General features: G+C 37.3%; 2 protein-coding genes across 2 annotated transcripts in view; one reads left to right on the top strand and one right to left on the bottom strand.

Annotated features, from left to right (window-relative positions):
- Positions 1 to 372: 372 nt before the first annotated feature.
- LOC140152762 (cartilage intermediate layer protein 2-like) overlaps positions 373 to 16,173 on the bottom strand; it is a 273,597-nt gene continuing 257,796 nt past the window's right edge. The window contains exon 7 of the transcript XR_011859044.1: positions 373 to 390. The gene's annotated coding sequence lies outside the window, so the exon portion shown is untranslated. The remainder of the gene's footprint in view (positions 391 to 16,173) is intronic.
- LOC140152045 (uncharacterized) lies at positions 9,168 to 10,280 on the top strand. Its single transcript, XM_072174345.1, has one exon. The coding sequence runs from the start codon at positions 9,168 to 9,170 to the stop codon at positions 10,278 to 10,280; it is 1,113 nt and encodes a 370-aa protein (XP_072030446.1).

Here is a 16,173-nt window from a genome sequence, read left to right as displayed (position 1 = left end):
AATTTAAACAGAAAAAACATTTTTTAAATTCATTTATAACCATTCTATACACCAGGATAAAAATACAATTTGCAAGTACATGTGCAGAAGGGGATCGCAAATAGATCAGGTAATTTAAAGAGATCCTGAAAATACTTTAAAATATAAGGTGTAATATATATCTATATAATAATACTGGTAGTCTGTGACTCTGTGCTTCTGTGACTCTGTGCATCTGTGACTCTGTCTGTCTGTCTGTCCGCCTATTTTCTCGGAGACTAGGGGTCGCACGTTCCTCAAACTTGGTGGGTGGGTGCAGCTAATATATATCTATATAATAATACTGGTAGTCTGTGACTCTGTGCTTCTGTGACTCTGTGCATCTGTGACTCTGTCTGTCTGTCTGTCCGCCTATTTTCTCGGAGACTAGGGGTCGCACGTTCCTCAAACTTGGTGGGTGGGTGCAGCTTGACCCCAGACAGAACAAGTTTGTATTGGTTAGTGGGTCAAGGTCACCAGAGGTCATCTAGGGGTCAAATTAGTAAAAACTGTCATATGGGCATGCAACTTGGTGGGTAGGTGCATCTTGACCTAAGACGGAACAAGTTTGTATTGGTTAGTGGTTCAAGGTCACCCAGGGGTCATCTGAGGTCAAATTAGTAAAAACTGTTTTCCGCCTATTTTCTCTGAGACTAGGGGTCGCACGTTCCTCAAACTTGGTGGGTGGGTGCATCTGGACCTCAGACAGAACAAGTTTGTTTTGGTAAGTGGGCCAAGATCACCTGAGGTCATCCAGGGGTCATCTGAGGTCAAATTAGTAAAAACTGTCGTATGGGCATGAAACTTGGTGGGTACAGTCAACTTTTAGAGTCAAATTTTTGGACGGTCATTTTGGGGTCATCCGGGATCACCCAAGGGTCATCTGAGGTCAAAATAGTAAAAAATGTTGTATGGGCATGAAACTTGGTGGGTACAGTCAACTTTAAGAGTCAAATTTTTGGACGGTCATTTTGGGGTCATCCAAGGTCAAATTACTAAAAACTGTTGTATGGGCATGAAACGTGGTGGGTACAGTCAACATTTAGAGCCAAATTTTAGAAGGTCATTTCGAGGTCACAAGGGGTCATCTGAGGTCAAATTAGTAAAAACTGTCCTATGGGCATAAACTTGGTGGGTACAGTCACCATCAGCCAGGTAATCGCGACAGCCTAGAACCGCCAAATACGGGTAACCGCCTAGTAATATATAATATGTGTCATGAATTAGTATAACAAATAAGTGCACAGTTATTTATTTATTGCTTATTGCATGAAGTAAGGTATCATTTTATTGCTAATATTAAATTATGTCTTCTTTTAAGTTATACAAAAATGCAGTTCATTTGGATGACAAATAAAACAGATCTATACCTTTTCCGGGGGTGGGGGAGCAGCCATAGAGTTAACACACAAATTGGTGAGAACAATGCCTTTTTTAAAGACTAGTGTCATATCTGGAAAAAGTTTAACTTTTGGGGGTCTCAAAATTCACAGATATTGCAATCAATAACACATTTAACTAATGATATATAATTTGTAACCAAAGATCTCATTATTAATTGTTTAAGGGCTGGGGTATGAACGTTTGGACAGTATTTATTTTGGGACATTAGAGCGCATCAGACATATCGAATTGCATTCTGAATACGAAGAATGACCTTCTGATATCAAATAATTTTGATTATTTGAAATTCGCAATTTAATACACATTTTATGGCAAATCATTAAAAATTGATATTTTTGATATTTAACAGTACTTAAACTTTATAAATCTGATGATTTATATTTAAAGTGTATGTAGGTGGGATGAAAAGCCCGACGATCAATTGAAAATTTTGACCTTTCGTATTGAAGATATGGATTTTTTTCCCAAAACACCAAAAAAATTAGGTCTTTTTGAGAAAAAATTCATATCTTCAATATGAAAGGTCAAAATTTCAATTGACCGTCGACTTTTCCTCCTGCTACATACACTTTAAGAATATATCATTAGATTTATATAATTTACTTCGAGGACTGTTATATATCAAAATTTGAAAAATATCAAATATTTATAATTTGTCATAAAATTTGTATTATATTGTGATTTTCAAAAATGAAAATTATTTGATATCAGAAAGACATGCTTCAGTATTCAGCATGCAATTCGATAGGTCTGAGGTGCTCTCATGTCGAAAAACGCATAATAAACGCTCATTTTAGATCCCTTAATTCAAGTGTTAATTAGTGCTAATCCATTAGAGTCATACAGTAGCAGTGACCAGCAAGTTTTAAAAATAAACGACTGATAAACAATGCTAAGAGATGTTCCGACAGACTACTAGTACATTAAAGCACTTTTTAAAGTTCTATTATCGTATGATATTTTTGCTGGGTACCATTAATTCCAAAAGTGACACTGACAACAATGTACAGTCAATCTTTCTTTGCCAATAAACAAACATTCTCATTTCATGCCACCAGGTATTTCATAGCCAAAATTAGTGGAAAATAATTACTATATCCAGAATTTTTGAAGACGTGAGCAGTCCTAGCTAAGAATCCAGATTCAGACTATTTTTTCAGTTTCCCTTTTAAATATACCCTAGCATATTCTGAGATACCCAGTACCGTATTTATATCAATTTTACTAGAATTATGCGGTTCATAATTAAGTTGGCCCCCACACAAAGGTGTGTAAATAACAAAGGTTTGTAAATACAAGTAATATGCAATATGCAAATATGCATATCACAATACCAAGTTTGATATAAAATTGGACGGATTGAGCATGATGAATTTATCGGTCAAGCTAGAGTTTTCAAATATCACGTGAGACAAAGTCGAGCGTGATATTTGAAAACTCTAGCGTGATCAATAAATTCAGGTATCATGCAAAAGTATCCGTCCAATTTTATCATTATTATGTCTTCAGAATCTTTTTGGGTTAAAAACAAGATTTTTAGTAAAAAAACATGATTTTTAGTAGAAAACATTTTTGGGTAAAAAACATGACTTTGCTTAAAATTGTGATGCGCAAAATGTGATTTCAAAATGTGATTTTTGGTCAAAAATTTAATTTTTGGTCATAGTATGGCAAAAAAATCACACCAAAAGAGACATACAGTGTGACGTTTGTAATGAACTATGCACTCTATGAAGAGGTTACAGACCGATACACACATTTATCGGACAGCCGATACTGATATGAAATTGATCGGTTATTCATACACATATCAAAGCAGCCAATCAGAAAAGCTGTTACAAAAGTACGAAACATGCATTGATTGTGTATATTGTGCACTCCGCGTACTACGCGCAGTGTTTCGAGCATGTTCGCGTCGCGTAGGATTGATTCATTTTTCGGGCGGGTTGATGCATTTATATTTGCTTCTGTTTTCCAACATTTTTAATGATAATTTGTTATATAAAAAAAGCAAAAATCATGTGTTTTTTCTTCTCGTGTATGAAATAGATTAATAAACTTGTATTACTTATTGGGAGAGAAATTAGACAAAATAATGCACTTGCGCTGATGTTGATGCGTCTAATGCACTCCCCCCCTCGGGGATCGTGCATTAGACGCATCAACATCAGTGTGCGTGCATTATTTTGTCTAATTTCTCTCCCAATAAGTAATACGCGTTCATTAACCTATAATCGTATTTGACCTGTACAGTGGATTTAATAATGAATTTTCTTCCACCCGGACAGCCAGCCAAACAACCAGCAAAACAAACAACCAGCCAAACAAAGAACCATTTGGATGATAACATTATAAGTCCTTATACACAAATTCGACTTGACACATTCCTACACCTTGTTGGCGGCCATAGCTGGAGGCCTTCCATCCATTGCACGTGATGCCAGTATCACAGGCATCCAGCGTTTACCATTCAAATGACACAGCGCAAGTGCAACATGCTCTGATGCGCACGCAATAGTAGGCATCTTGGATCACAAACGAACTAAGCTAGTTTGGCGCAGATGGCCCCCAGCTATGGCCGACTTAATCCTGACCATCACTTGGCTCGTCGGATTCGTCCATATGTGGGGCCAACAATTCTGAACCCCATTAGCCCAAAAATCAGGGTTTTCATAATTCTTTTATTTTTTCCAGACGACAGCAGTCACAGCACCCTGTATGTGATCTAACCAAATAACCATGATTGTATTTCAAAATACAATGTGAACGCAAGGCCTTGCTATTTGATATAAAATCCTAACCAATAACAAGTGAGATGGATTCACATCTGCGTTATACACTGTACGCATTCTAAACGCACCCACGGGCGTTCATCAGTGTACCCCGGTATGCTGACAATCATTATGCTGTTGGCAGCTGTGTTCATTCAAATGAAATTTTACATGTAAACACAGAAGTGATAAACAATCAACGGTTATGACAACAAGAGAGTTCACCCATTGGTTCGTCGGACGTCAGGTCATAGAAATGAAGAGTCCTCGCTACTTTTATGCGATCGCTGATCGCCAGCATCTACCTAGACCACGGAAGTAATGAAAAATTAACTTTATGACCAGCAAAATATACAACAAATGAACAAACTTAAGATGAAACAAAGTGAGCTTATAGTTCTAACTGTACAAAACGACTGTTTTTTGACAAGCGTGCACAACCGTGATGTTACAAAGTCGGAGCACATTCGCAAAGTTCATTCGTAATTTGTCACTCGGCAACAGTAGATCACCTCATCAGCCAATCAGAGACAAGTGCATTTCAAAGATGTGACATGATGTATCCTTAAAAATGTTCTTGTCAAAGGTTTACTGGAAAAGGTGGCTTTCACTTGATCGAGATGTCTATCCTCAATCCAGGTCATTAATAACCGACGATGGATATGAGGTTAGAGCTTGAAGCTATCTCAAATCGCGTCAGAATCAGCAAAGCACAGGGGTCGATTTAGAATATAAAAGTTACATCATTTACATGCACCACTGGCACTGCAGTTTTTCCTTGAATATGGGCTGAATATCACCAAATTTTTACATGCATGGGCCAAATTCTCCGGGCAAATTCTACATTCACACATTACCAATGTTACTCACATGCATTTCTGCATGTAAAACCCGTCTAAATCGAGCCCTGCCCTGGCAAAGCACGGCACAGTGTACTGTATGTAAAGTAATGGAAATTTGGAGGTAAACAGCAACGATCAGTGATCACTATAGGTAAAGTTGCTCAAATGGCACGTCTGCTAATTTTTAGCATAATCAATCTCTTAAATATTAATAAACATTGCTCTGAACATCTCTGAAGATACAGATAAATCATCAAAAATAACATTTGAAAATTGCAGATGAAGTGACTGAAGTAGTACCGTACGTAGTTATAGTTCCATGCTCTATCTCTATCCACACAGTAACTATCATGTTGTCATGGATAGTAGATTACTATAACTAAATGCAGTAAACCTTTGACGAGCGCGTATTTTAAGTATAGATCGCGTATTTACTGCGTTGGACGCACTTTCTCTGATTGGCTGCTGAGGCAATCTGCTGTTGCCAAGTGGAAATTTATGAATGAACTGTGCACCGTACGCGCGCGTTGTTAGCTCAGAATTTGCAACATCACGACAGTCGCGCTTGTCAAAGGTTTGCTGCATTTGATTATAGTTAGACGTCTTGATCAAAGTTTCACTTGGCACAGATTCAATCTGTGCAGTAAGTTCTAACCTCTCTTTGACTTTGAAAGTTGAATTGAAAAAGTTCAATAGTAGACTTACTTGTTTCTTTTTCCAATCTGCTGCATCTTTTCCATGTCCTTCAATAATGAAACAGGCTAACACCAACCCTATGGCTAATACTACTCCATGCCACGCCACCATGGTGAACCGTATCTCTGCCAGATGAATGATCAATCAAGCGGGACGATAAGAAATACTCGGCCGCAAGAAGCCCACGAAGTTATCTACACTAAGACGCCTCCAAATGCAGAGTTGATGCCGATTGTTCCACACTCACCACTTATTATATTATAGTTATTTAACTCTGAGTCAAGGAAATTGTTCATGGGTAGGAGAGAACTGTTATGAGTTGCTTCTAGCAGTATTTTATAATTTGAAGATAAATTTGATACACAAAATATGATGCAAACTTATTACGTATACTTCCAAAATATTGAGCTACTTTGATGATTTCGAGTCGATCGCGCAGTGGATGATAATGACAGCTCGGAGTATTGCGATTTACAGCCTGTATGAAATTTGAAATGACAGAAAAACGTTATTCCGCCCTCATTTCCAATAAGAAGAGGAATTGTTTTTCAATTTTTCACATTTTTACTGAGGGATTCAACAATACCATTATGATATCATTTCGAGTTCAGTAGGTTTTGTATTTCTCAGACCCTCGTATTTCTTGGTGGTTTTTTTAGACGTGTGATAAAAAGTAAACTGAAACACCCCCACCCCATTTCCCTTCCTCGAATTCGTTAGTTTCTCTTGTATAGGCCTATAGGCCCGCCTACTCCATCGCCTTTTGGGAGTTCTCGGCTCTTTGTCCTTTTCAGTTCTCCCTCCCCATTGTTCTTTAAAGTCCCATAATTCAGCATGTTCAGTGATTCCAGCGCAAGTGTAAAAAATAAGCAAATCAGTCGGTGGCATATTAATGGGGGCGGGGAAATTAGCTGCCCTGGGCTGCCCGGAAAAAAAAACTGGGAAGAAGAGCAACAAAGTGGGAAGGGGAAAAGGGAAAAGGGAGAAGAGAAAAAGGGGAAAGAAGAGAAAAAGAGGGAAGAAAAAAGGGGAAGGAGAAGAGAAAAAAGGGAAAAAAGAGGGAAGAAGAGAAAGGAGAAGGAAAATTTGTAAAATGAATTTTTAGCTTCTAATATGCCCAAAACCAAGAGCTTCCGGGGTTCCGCCCCCTGGACCCCCGCCGGCACTTTGCCCCGACCCCAACCCTAAATTAAAGGCGGCCCATAGACCCCACCCATTTAACGTTTCGCAGCAATGCTCGCTTTACTACAATTGATCAGACATTGGGACATTTTTAAATCTTACCGCCCCACAACACCCCCACCCCCTGAAGGTCAGGTCTGGTCACGTCACTGAAATCACTGAATTGGCCTCATACTCCTCTTCCTCTCCTTTCAATTCCTTTAATTCGTCGCCTTCTCATCTTCCCCCTCTTCTTCACCATGTTCACTCATTATTCTTTCACTTCTCCCTAGATGTAATGATTGATGACCTCTTCTTCTCCTTCACTTCTTCTACTCCTTCCCAGTGCTTGATACCGGTACACATTAGCTCACATTGCCCTAGCTTATCCTGCCTACTGCCCTGCTATCTATACCATGATGCAGTCGGATCGATAAACTCACACATCACGGTCATCTACCCCTGATGGGAGGTCATGGGAGGATACAATCCATTTTTCCTAAATTGTCAACTTGATGGGGGGGCTACACATCACAACCATTCATTCACCCTATAGACCCTTATTGCTGTGATTGATAAACTATACGCACATCACTCAGTCATCTACCCCTGATGCAGTGATTGATAAACAATAAGTACACATCATCCAGTCTTCTACCCTGATGCAGTGATTAATAAACTACGTACACATCATCCAGTCAGCTACCTCTGATGCAGTGATTGATAAACTACGTACACATCACCCAGTCATCTATACCCCTGATGTAGTGATTGATAAACTACGCACATTACCCAGTCATCTACCCCGATGACGTGATTGATAAACTATATACGTACACTTCACCCAGTCAACTACCCTGATGCAGTGATTGATAGTGATTGATAAATTACGTACACATCATCCAGTCAGCTATACCTCTGATGCAGTAATTGATCAACTACGTAAAGATCACCCATTCATCTACCCCTGATGCAGTGATTGATAAACTACGTACACATCATCCAGTCATCTATACCTGATGCAGTAATTGATAAACTACGTAAAGATCACCCAGTCATCTACCCCTGATGCAGTGATTGATAAACTACGTACACATCATCCAGTCAGCTACCTCTGATGTATGTGATCAATAAACTATACGTACACATCAATGATCACCCAGTCACCTACCCCTGATGCAGTAATAAACTACGTAGGCCTACACATCACCCAGTCATCTACCCTGATGCAGTAATTGATCAACTACGTAGGCCTACACATCACCCAGTCATCTACCGCTGATGCAGTAATTGATAAACTACGTACACATCATCCAGTCAGCTACCTCTGATGCAGTGATTGATAAACTATACGTACACATCACCCAGTCATCTACCCCTGATGCAGTGATTGATAAACTACGCACATTACCCAGTCATCTACCCCTGATGAAGTGATTGATAAACTACGTACACTTCACCCAGTCAACTACCCTGATGCAGTGATTGATATAGTGATTGATAAATTACATACACATCATGCAGTGAATGAGTGATTGATAAACTACGTACACATCATCCAGTCAGCTACCTCTGATGCAGTGATTGATAAACTACATACACATCACCCAGTCATCTACCCCTGATGTAGTGATTGATAAACTACGCACAATACCCAGTCATCTACCCCTGATGCAGTAATTGATAAACTATATACGTAAAGATCACCCAGTCACCTACCCCTGATGCAGTGATTGATAAACTACGTACACATCACCCAGTCATCTACCGCTGATGCAGTGATTGATAAACTACCGTACGTACACATCACCCTGGCATCTACCCCTGATGCAGTGATTGATAAACCACGTACACATCACCCAGTCATCATCTACCCCTGATGCAGTGATTGATAAACTACGTAGGCCTACACATCACCCAGTCATCTATCCCTGATGCAGTGATTGATAAACTACGTACACATCATCTAGTCATCTACCAATCCAGGTATTGAAAAATGTTACATGATCCCAATACGAAAATATCACCGAGCACCACTAATAATAGTTTAATACATCATTGATGCGCTGTCACTACCATAGATGTTCTCGTTTGTCTGGGGTCACTATGCGTGTAACGCGCTTGCTTTTATGTGATGTCATAATAAAGCGCGCCGATTACACGGGCGCATCTATTATTACATTATCATTGCCCTGGACACATAAACATGCGATACATGATGAAATAATGGCAGAAGTGAACACATCATACTGATTTGTGATACAGGGTTTTAACGATGCTGAAACGTAATCCAACTGAATCACCACAACGTTATAGCCAAATTGGTTCCAATTCCTCATATTTTGACAGCAAAAACTTTCAAACTCTTGACTCCATTGTACGACGAAATGAAGAAAAGCAGAAAATAATATCGTCATCGGCACAAGAGCATGAAGAGCAACCAAAGGTAAAGAGAAACATTGTTGAACATGTAGAAACGGAAATATTGGCAAAGCCTCGGGTAAAGCAGAAAACCTTTTATGGTTTACGACGGCCATTAGAAGATGGGACAACAATTGAAATAGAATCTGGAGATATAGACCTTGAACAATGGGCTGACAAACCTTACAGCACTGTTGGATGTGCACTAATTGGATACAAAGATATATTTCCTTTACATATGAAAAAAGTCACGAAGGCAGAAGAGAAAGATGGCAAACAGGTCCAAACCGAAACAAGACGACAGTCTGTTGTAACAGCCGATTATCTTCACGGCCGAATTACAGTTAAGAATTCTAAAGATGGAAGCCATGCTCACTTTGGTGTCTTCCCCATGCTGCATGCCATATTATCGAGTCCATCCGATTCATCAGATGATGATGATGAATATTTGCCCGTTACAAAGTCTACTCAATCATCTGCGATGAGTTCTTCTATAAGTGTGCCACTCACTAAGAGACTTGCCGTCCAATCCCCATCATCTGGATACAACATTCAACGAAGACGCATATCAATGGCAGCGGGAAGACACATTGATCACCCACAACAACGAGTTGTTCGCAGAAGATCCCTAGATTATGGTGGAGTGTCTTTAGCGTTTGTTCGTGCTTTAGAAGCTGCATCGCAAGCTATGAAATCAATTCAGGAAAATAGGGAGGAAGTGGAGGATGACGAAGACGATGAGACAAAATCACATCCAAAATCGACAATCTTCGCAGATGCTGCCAGAGCTGTATTTGATTCCAAATATGCCGAAGAAACAATGGATCATCTGGACGGCAACCTCCGTACTTTAGAGACGTTTCTGGAAGCATCGAAGTCAAGCGAATCGAGTGCAACATTTTCTGACGAGGAAAGTGACAACCAGGAATCAACGCTGTATAAACGCCATTCGAGTCCCGCATTTTAATTATAATTTGTTGCGAACATTTTTAGGCAGCAGTTTTTAATACAAAAAAGCAGAACAAGAAGAACATATATAGGGCCTATGTGATCAATTTGGGTTTCAGTTTAGTGCAAGAACGATAAGATAGTATCAATATTTCTTGAATCTTGCCCGCGTTCATTCAAATATGTGAAAAGCGAATAGATAATTATCATCAAAAAATAATTAAACAACCTACTATTTTGACAATTTGCTGTGTATGCAAAATATGAACTGTTCTTTAGAAGGAACCTTTTGTGATGGAATTAGTACCGGTACGCTTCATCACGTCCTCCAGATACTTGTGTTTTTTCGCTATCTACTGAACATGCTGAATTAGCGGTTGGCCTATACAGAAGATAAATATTATCAGGAACGCGAAGGAAAAAAAAACCCAAAGAAAGAAAACTGCAAAACATGACTGATATTTTAAAGAGAGAATGATGATTCAGTACGCTTTGCGGCTACACCAATTGGCCGTATCATTTCCGCTGGAGGTATTTGTAGGCCCTAATGCTTTCTTCAAAAGATAGCAAGCAAAGCAAAAAACTTGACATGAATAATTATAATATTAGTAGGCTTGATTTATTTTTCGGGCGGGTTGATGCATTTATATTTGGTTCTATTTTCCAGCATTTTTAGTGATAATTTTGTTTTTCGGGGCTCGTGCATTAGACGCATCGACATTAACCTATATAGGGAGTTTTTGATTTCCACGACAGATGGTTCTGCGACGGTAAAACACCAAACGTGGTAGATTCTTCGCGTGTTGTAGAATGACGTATTACAAAGTCGAGCTATAACTTTGAAAGTAAATTAAGTATGAACTTCATAATTATTTGTTGTGGAGAATTATATACATGTCACATGTATTTTCAATTATTCTTTAACCAAAAAATTGCATCTTTATATTTGGCAAAATATTTGAGGGAAAATGCATTATTTTGGAGTTTTTGTTCAAAAAAAAAGGGTGAATTTTACATGGTAAACCATGGAAAAAATAATAAAATGTAAGATATTTAAAATAAAAAGTATACCTATGTATTGATAAGAATGTGGAAATCAAAAAATAAGTAAATAAATTTTTTTTACCTATGACCTTTTGAATATCAAAGGTCAGCATAAAATGCTTGATTTAGGATAAAAATGTTTTTGTTGTTTACTTGCTATACGCAAGTTTTTATGCTCGTATTATTTATATGAACTAGTTCTACAATTTCATGATAATTGCAGGAGTATCAGGTTGTTCATTTACCATAGCAACCACATTTCCCGCCATTTTCAGTTGATTATGGCGGCAAAATTGCCCAAAATAATCATTTTATGTTGACCTTTGATTTTCAAAAGGTCATGGGTCAAAAGTTGTCATAATTGACTTTTTTGATGTACACATTCATATCAATGCATTGGTATACTTTTTATTTCAAATATTTTAAATTTTTGAAAAATTCCATATTTTACCATGTAAAATTAAAAATTTTTGGCCAAAATTGAACAAAATGGTGAAAATAATGCTTTTTCCCGAAAAATGCATCAAGATATAGAGACGAATTTTTTGTTGTTAACTGTTGCTAACACTATTGAATACACATGTAACATGTATTCTTCTCAGCAAATATGAAGTTCATACTATATTTACTTTCAAAGTTATATCTGTTTTAATAATTGGCATTTTGGTAAAAAAGGGAAAAACCACAAAAACTGCATTTTCAAACCAAATATCTCAGATCACGTCATTTTTCCAGAGATGCCAGCCGGGTTAATCGTCTTCAGTAGATAAATAAAAACTCATCAAACATAAAAAAGTATACGAAAAGAGGTTTTTAACAGATTTCGCTGGAGCTATTTATTATTTTCTTCGTAAGCCCTAATTGCTATCTTCAGAAGATAGCAAGCAATGCAATAAACATGGAAAATAATTATTTAAAAAAAAATGCACACCTATAAAAGAATGCTATGACTAAGCTGATCAAAATTGAAAACGGCACTTTAATAATAGCAAAGATTACTAGGAACGTAAAGGAAAAAAAGAAAATAAACAAAAATGCAAAACATGACTGATATTTTAAAAGGAGATGATGATTCATTAGGCTTCGCTGCTATTCTAATTGACCGATCAAAATGATATATGTAGAAATTATCTTTTGTCTTATATAAACCCGCCGTAATTGCTATCTTCAGTAGATAGAAAACATTTTAAAAAAATCATCGAACATAAAAAATATACGAAATTATTGTCTTCGTAGGCCCTAAATGCTATCTTCATAGCAAGCAAAGCCAAAAAAAAAAAACATTCCCTAACACGCGTTCTTAGAACAAAAAAGTCAATTAGCCGAAATACAAAGCTATAAAGAAATGACGGCACTTATGATTGTACATTAGTATTAGTATTTAACCCCAGACAAAATAATGAAATTGGAAGCAATGATTTGCGTCTTTGTCAGACGTTCAACAGACATATATGATTTATTTGCAATAAGTATGTAACACAAATATATAGCATGCATATAAGGAATCAGCACCCAAAACCTGGACTTATTAGCAAAACGATATTTAGATTTACAAAGGACCCTGATGAACTATCAAAAGTCACCACCCCAGTGACCTACACAGTAAGGGCTTATAAATATCTTAAAATAAACAAGAATATTTTAGAGGACCTAGATGAAACCTATCTTAAGTCACCACCCTCGTGACCCCTACAGAGGAGCTGAATAATATCTTGTTAATAGAAAATATAAATATAAAATAAGGAATATTTAATATAGCACCCCAGATGACCTATCTGAAATCACATCCCCAGTGAACTACAAAAAGGGGAGATTATAAATATCCAAAACAAAGAGCACAGCCAGTAATATAAAATGATATGTGCTGAAACCTTTAACAATATTTGTGCATGCAAAATATATAATATATATTCCTGTAAGATGGTTTCCAGGAATCGTACATTCATATATATAGGGAAATCCCTGACAGGTTAAATTGGATACTTGATCCATACTAAAATGTCTACATACTTTAATTTGTGTGCATTTCTTATCCATACTTAAATAGATATATGTTTCAAATTAGAAAATCTCTGCCAGCGGATTTTAAATTTGTTTAAATTGATGCTAATGCTTTAGCATTGCTCACTTCAAATGACATGGTTAGACATGTGTGTATTTTTAATCAACTACAGCTATCTCGTCCTTTTCTTTTAAATTTTTGTTTGAAAAGCTATAACATAAGAGATAACATTTAAATATATGCTTATTAGCCCAAGGAGAGAGATTCCGCCGAGATGTACATTTTACACGATGAAGTTCAACTATCCGCAGGAAGTTCTTGATTGATATAGCAAAGGAAGGCACCTATCAAGAGTTTCATGATTTGAGCAATTTACCGCTCTCAAAGGAATTAGACGACTGCACCAAACCAATCATCAAATCACGAATATCGTGACCCAATCTTTGCTCTATCAATTACGTTAGAATTGCTTCTTTAACTTTAACATAGAAACTTAAAATTGTCTTTATAAATTTTTCCGCACCACCACTACCATACTCTCAATATGAAAAATTGCAAAGGGAGTGGTGGGTGGGAAAGAAAATTTTTTAAACACAACCTAGTCTTGTTGAATCTGACAAAATAATGACGAAACAAGAAATGATCGGAATGCAAAACATCGCCTGTGTACCACGTGACTTGGCAACAGTACACAAATTCACACAATAGGCCTTACCAACGGGGACCACAGCATTTATTCTGCAGGGGTTAAATTGGTTTTCAATTGATGGGATTGAAAACGTTATTAACCCCAGACAAAATAATGAAATTGGAAGCAATGATTTGCGTCTTTGTCAGACGTTCAACAGACATATATGATTTATTTGCAATAAGTATGTAACACAAATATATAGCATGCATATAAGGAATCAGCACCCAAAACCTGGACTTATTAGCAAAACGATATTTAGATTTACAAAGGACCCTGATGAACTATCAAAAGTCACCACCCCAGTGACCTACACAGTAAGGGCTTATAAATATCTTAAAATAAACAAGAATATTTTAGAGGACCTAGATGAAACCTATCTTAAGTCACCACCCTCGTGACCCCTACAGAGGGAGCTGAATAATATCTTGTTAATAGAAAATATAAATATAAAATAAGGAATATTTAATATAGCACCCCAGATGACCTATCTGAAATCACATCCCCAGTGAACTACAAAAAGGGAGATTATAAATATCCAAAACAAAGAGCACAGCCAGTAATATAAAATGATATGTGCTGAAACCTTTAACAATATTTGTGCATGCAAAATATATAATATATATTCCTGTAAGATGGTTTCCAGGAATCGTACATTCATATATATAGGGAAATCCCTGACAGGTTAAATTGGATACTTGATCCATACTAAAATGTCTACATACTTTAATTTGTGTGCATTTCTTATCCATACTTAAATAGATATATGTTTCAAATTAGAAAATCTCTGCCAAAGAAGTTAATGGATCATGCAAGAACTGAATGAGAAATAAACTTCCCAATCCCCCCCCCCCCAGATTTTTAAACATATTCTATTTATTCTTTAATTTTCATCAGTTAAGCCTGGGGGATATGGGAAGCTCTCTGGATGTTCTTTTGCCTGATATATAGGGGACCAAACGGTGACTGCGAGTGCAGCCGCCTACCATAGTGGTTTTGTCAATATTACGCATATCTGGATGAACTATATCTGTGGGTAATGACACGATAACTCTGCTCTACTAATTTTGTGTGCCACTTGTTTATATTTCTGGTACATCTAAGCCCCGCACCATGTTTGTTATCATCAAACGAGAAGTGTGCCATGCTATAAAAGTGTACAGAGAACTAGGATAACATGCCTATTCTATAATACAATAGGTCAACACACTTCTTGAATCAACGTGATAACTAGGCGGCTGCGCAACCTCACGAAAAAACTTGAACACAATTTTTGATTTTGAATTTTGTTGAACAAGAAAAATTTGAGGGCATAGTACTTGGCCCCTGCCTAGGCTATCCCATGCCAACCTGGAGTTGATTCCTTCCTTAGTATTAACAAACTTAATCGATCAAATCCCACATGCTAGACCGGCTTTCAATAAATATTTATTAAATAAAATACAATAGGGCAATTCATGGTTCTGAACAAGATGATCGTTTAAAACAATACAAAACAAAACAAAAACAAACATTCATGCTTCTCGAAGCAGCAACTTGACACATTCCTTGCTTATTAACTTATACCAATCTGACAACCTAACAACTGAAAGTATAATTGATGACGCTGTACAAGTGTACATACCTGTCAAATGTTCAGAATGTCAGAAGATTGATTGCAGCAACTGCAGGACTTTGGGGACAGAGGTCTATTGGTCAGATGACATTCAAAAACCAAATAGACTGTCCCTTGTGAATGCTCAACATGCAACATCTTGGATTGGACAGGCAGAGTTGAAACATCACTCTTACAATCACAATACCAGGTCAGTCATACTACTTATGACCCACAAGACAACGACGACGTACAATTGTACGTGATCTGTGATTCTTACCATTGTACACCATTTTATGTTTTTTAAAAGCACTTGACATGATTCTTCCATTTTACGTAGTTTGTAGGTAAAGCAACGTGCAGCATTCAGTGTTAATTCAAAATGTGCAAATATAAGTCATTGATTGCTGCAATGTTGCTGCGGCTACGTGGCTCCATGTCTAACTGAAGTAAACCCATTATCATGATTATAGGTAAATGCTTGATGAAGAGATCACCGTCAAATATTATTGTGGTCATAAACAAATCTCCAGTCTCACGACAAGCAAGTTGAAACAACACGTATTCCCTCCTGTTACCCAGGA

Source organism: Amphiura filiformis, chromosome 5 (genome assembly GCF_039555335.1).
Source record: "Amphiura filiformis chromosome 5, Afil_fr2py, whole genome shotgun sequence".
In the NCBI taxonomy this organism is placed as follows: Eukaryota; Metazoa; Echinodermata; class Ophiuroidea; order Amphilepidida; family Amphiuridae; genus Amphiura; species Amphiura filiformis.
This window is presented reverse-complemented; position numbering and strand designations above follow the sequence as displayed.

Excerpts from the sequence above, each read along its gene's own strand:
- LOC140152045 (XM_072174345.1), top strand. The coding sequence starts at position 9,168 with ATGCTGAAACGTAATCCAACTGAATCACCACAACGTTATAGCCAAATT.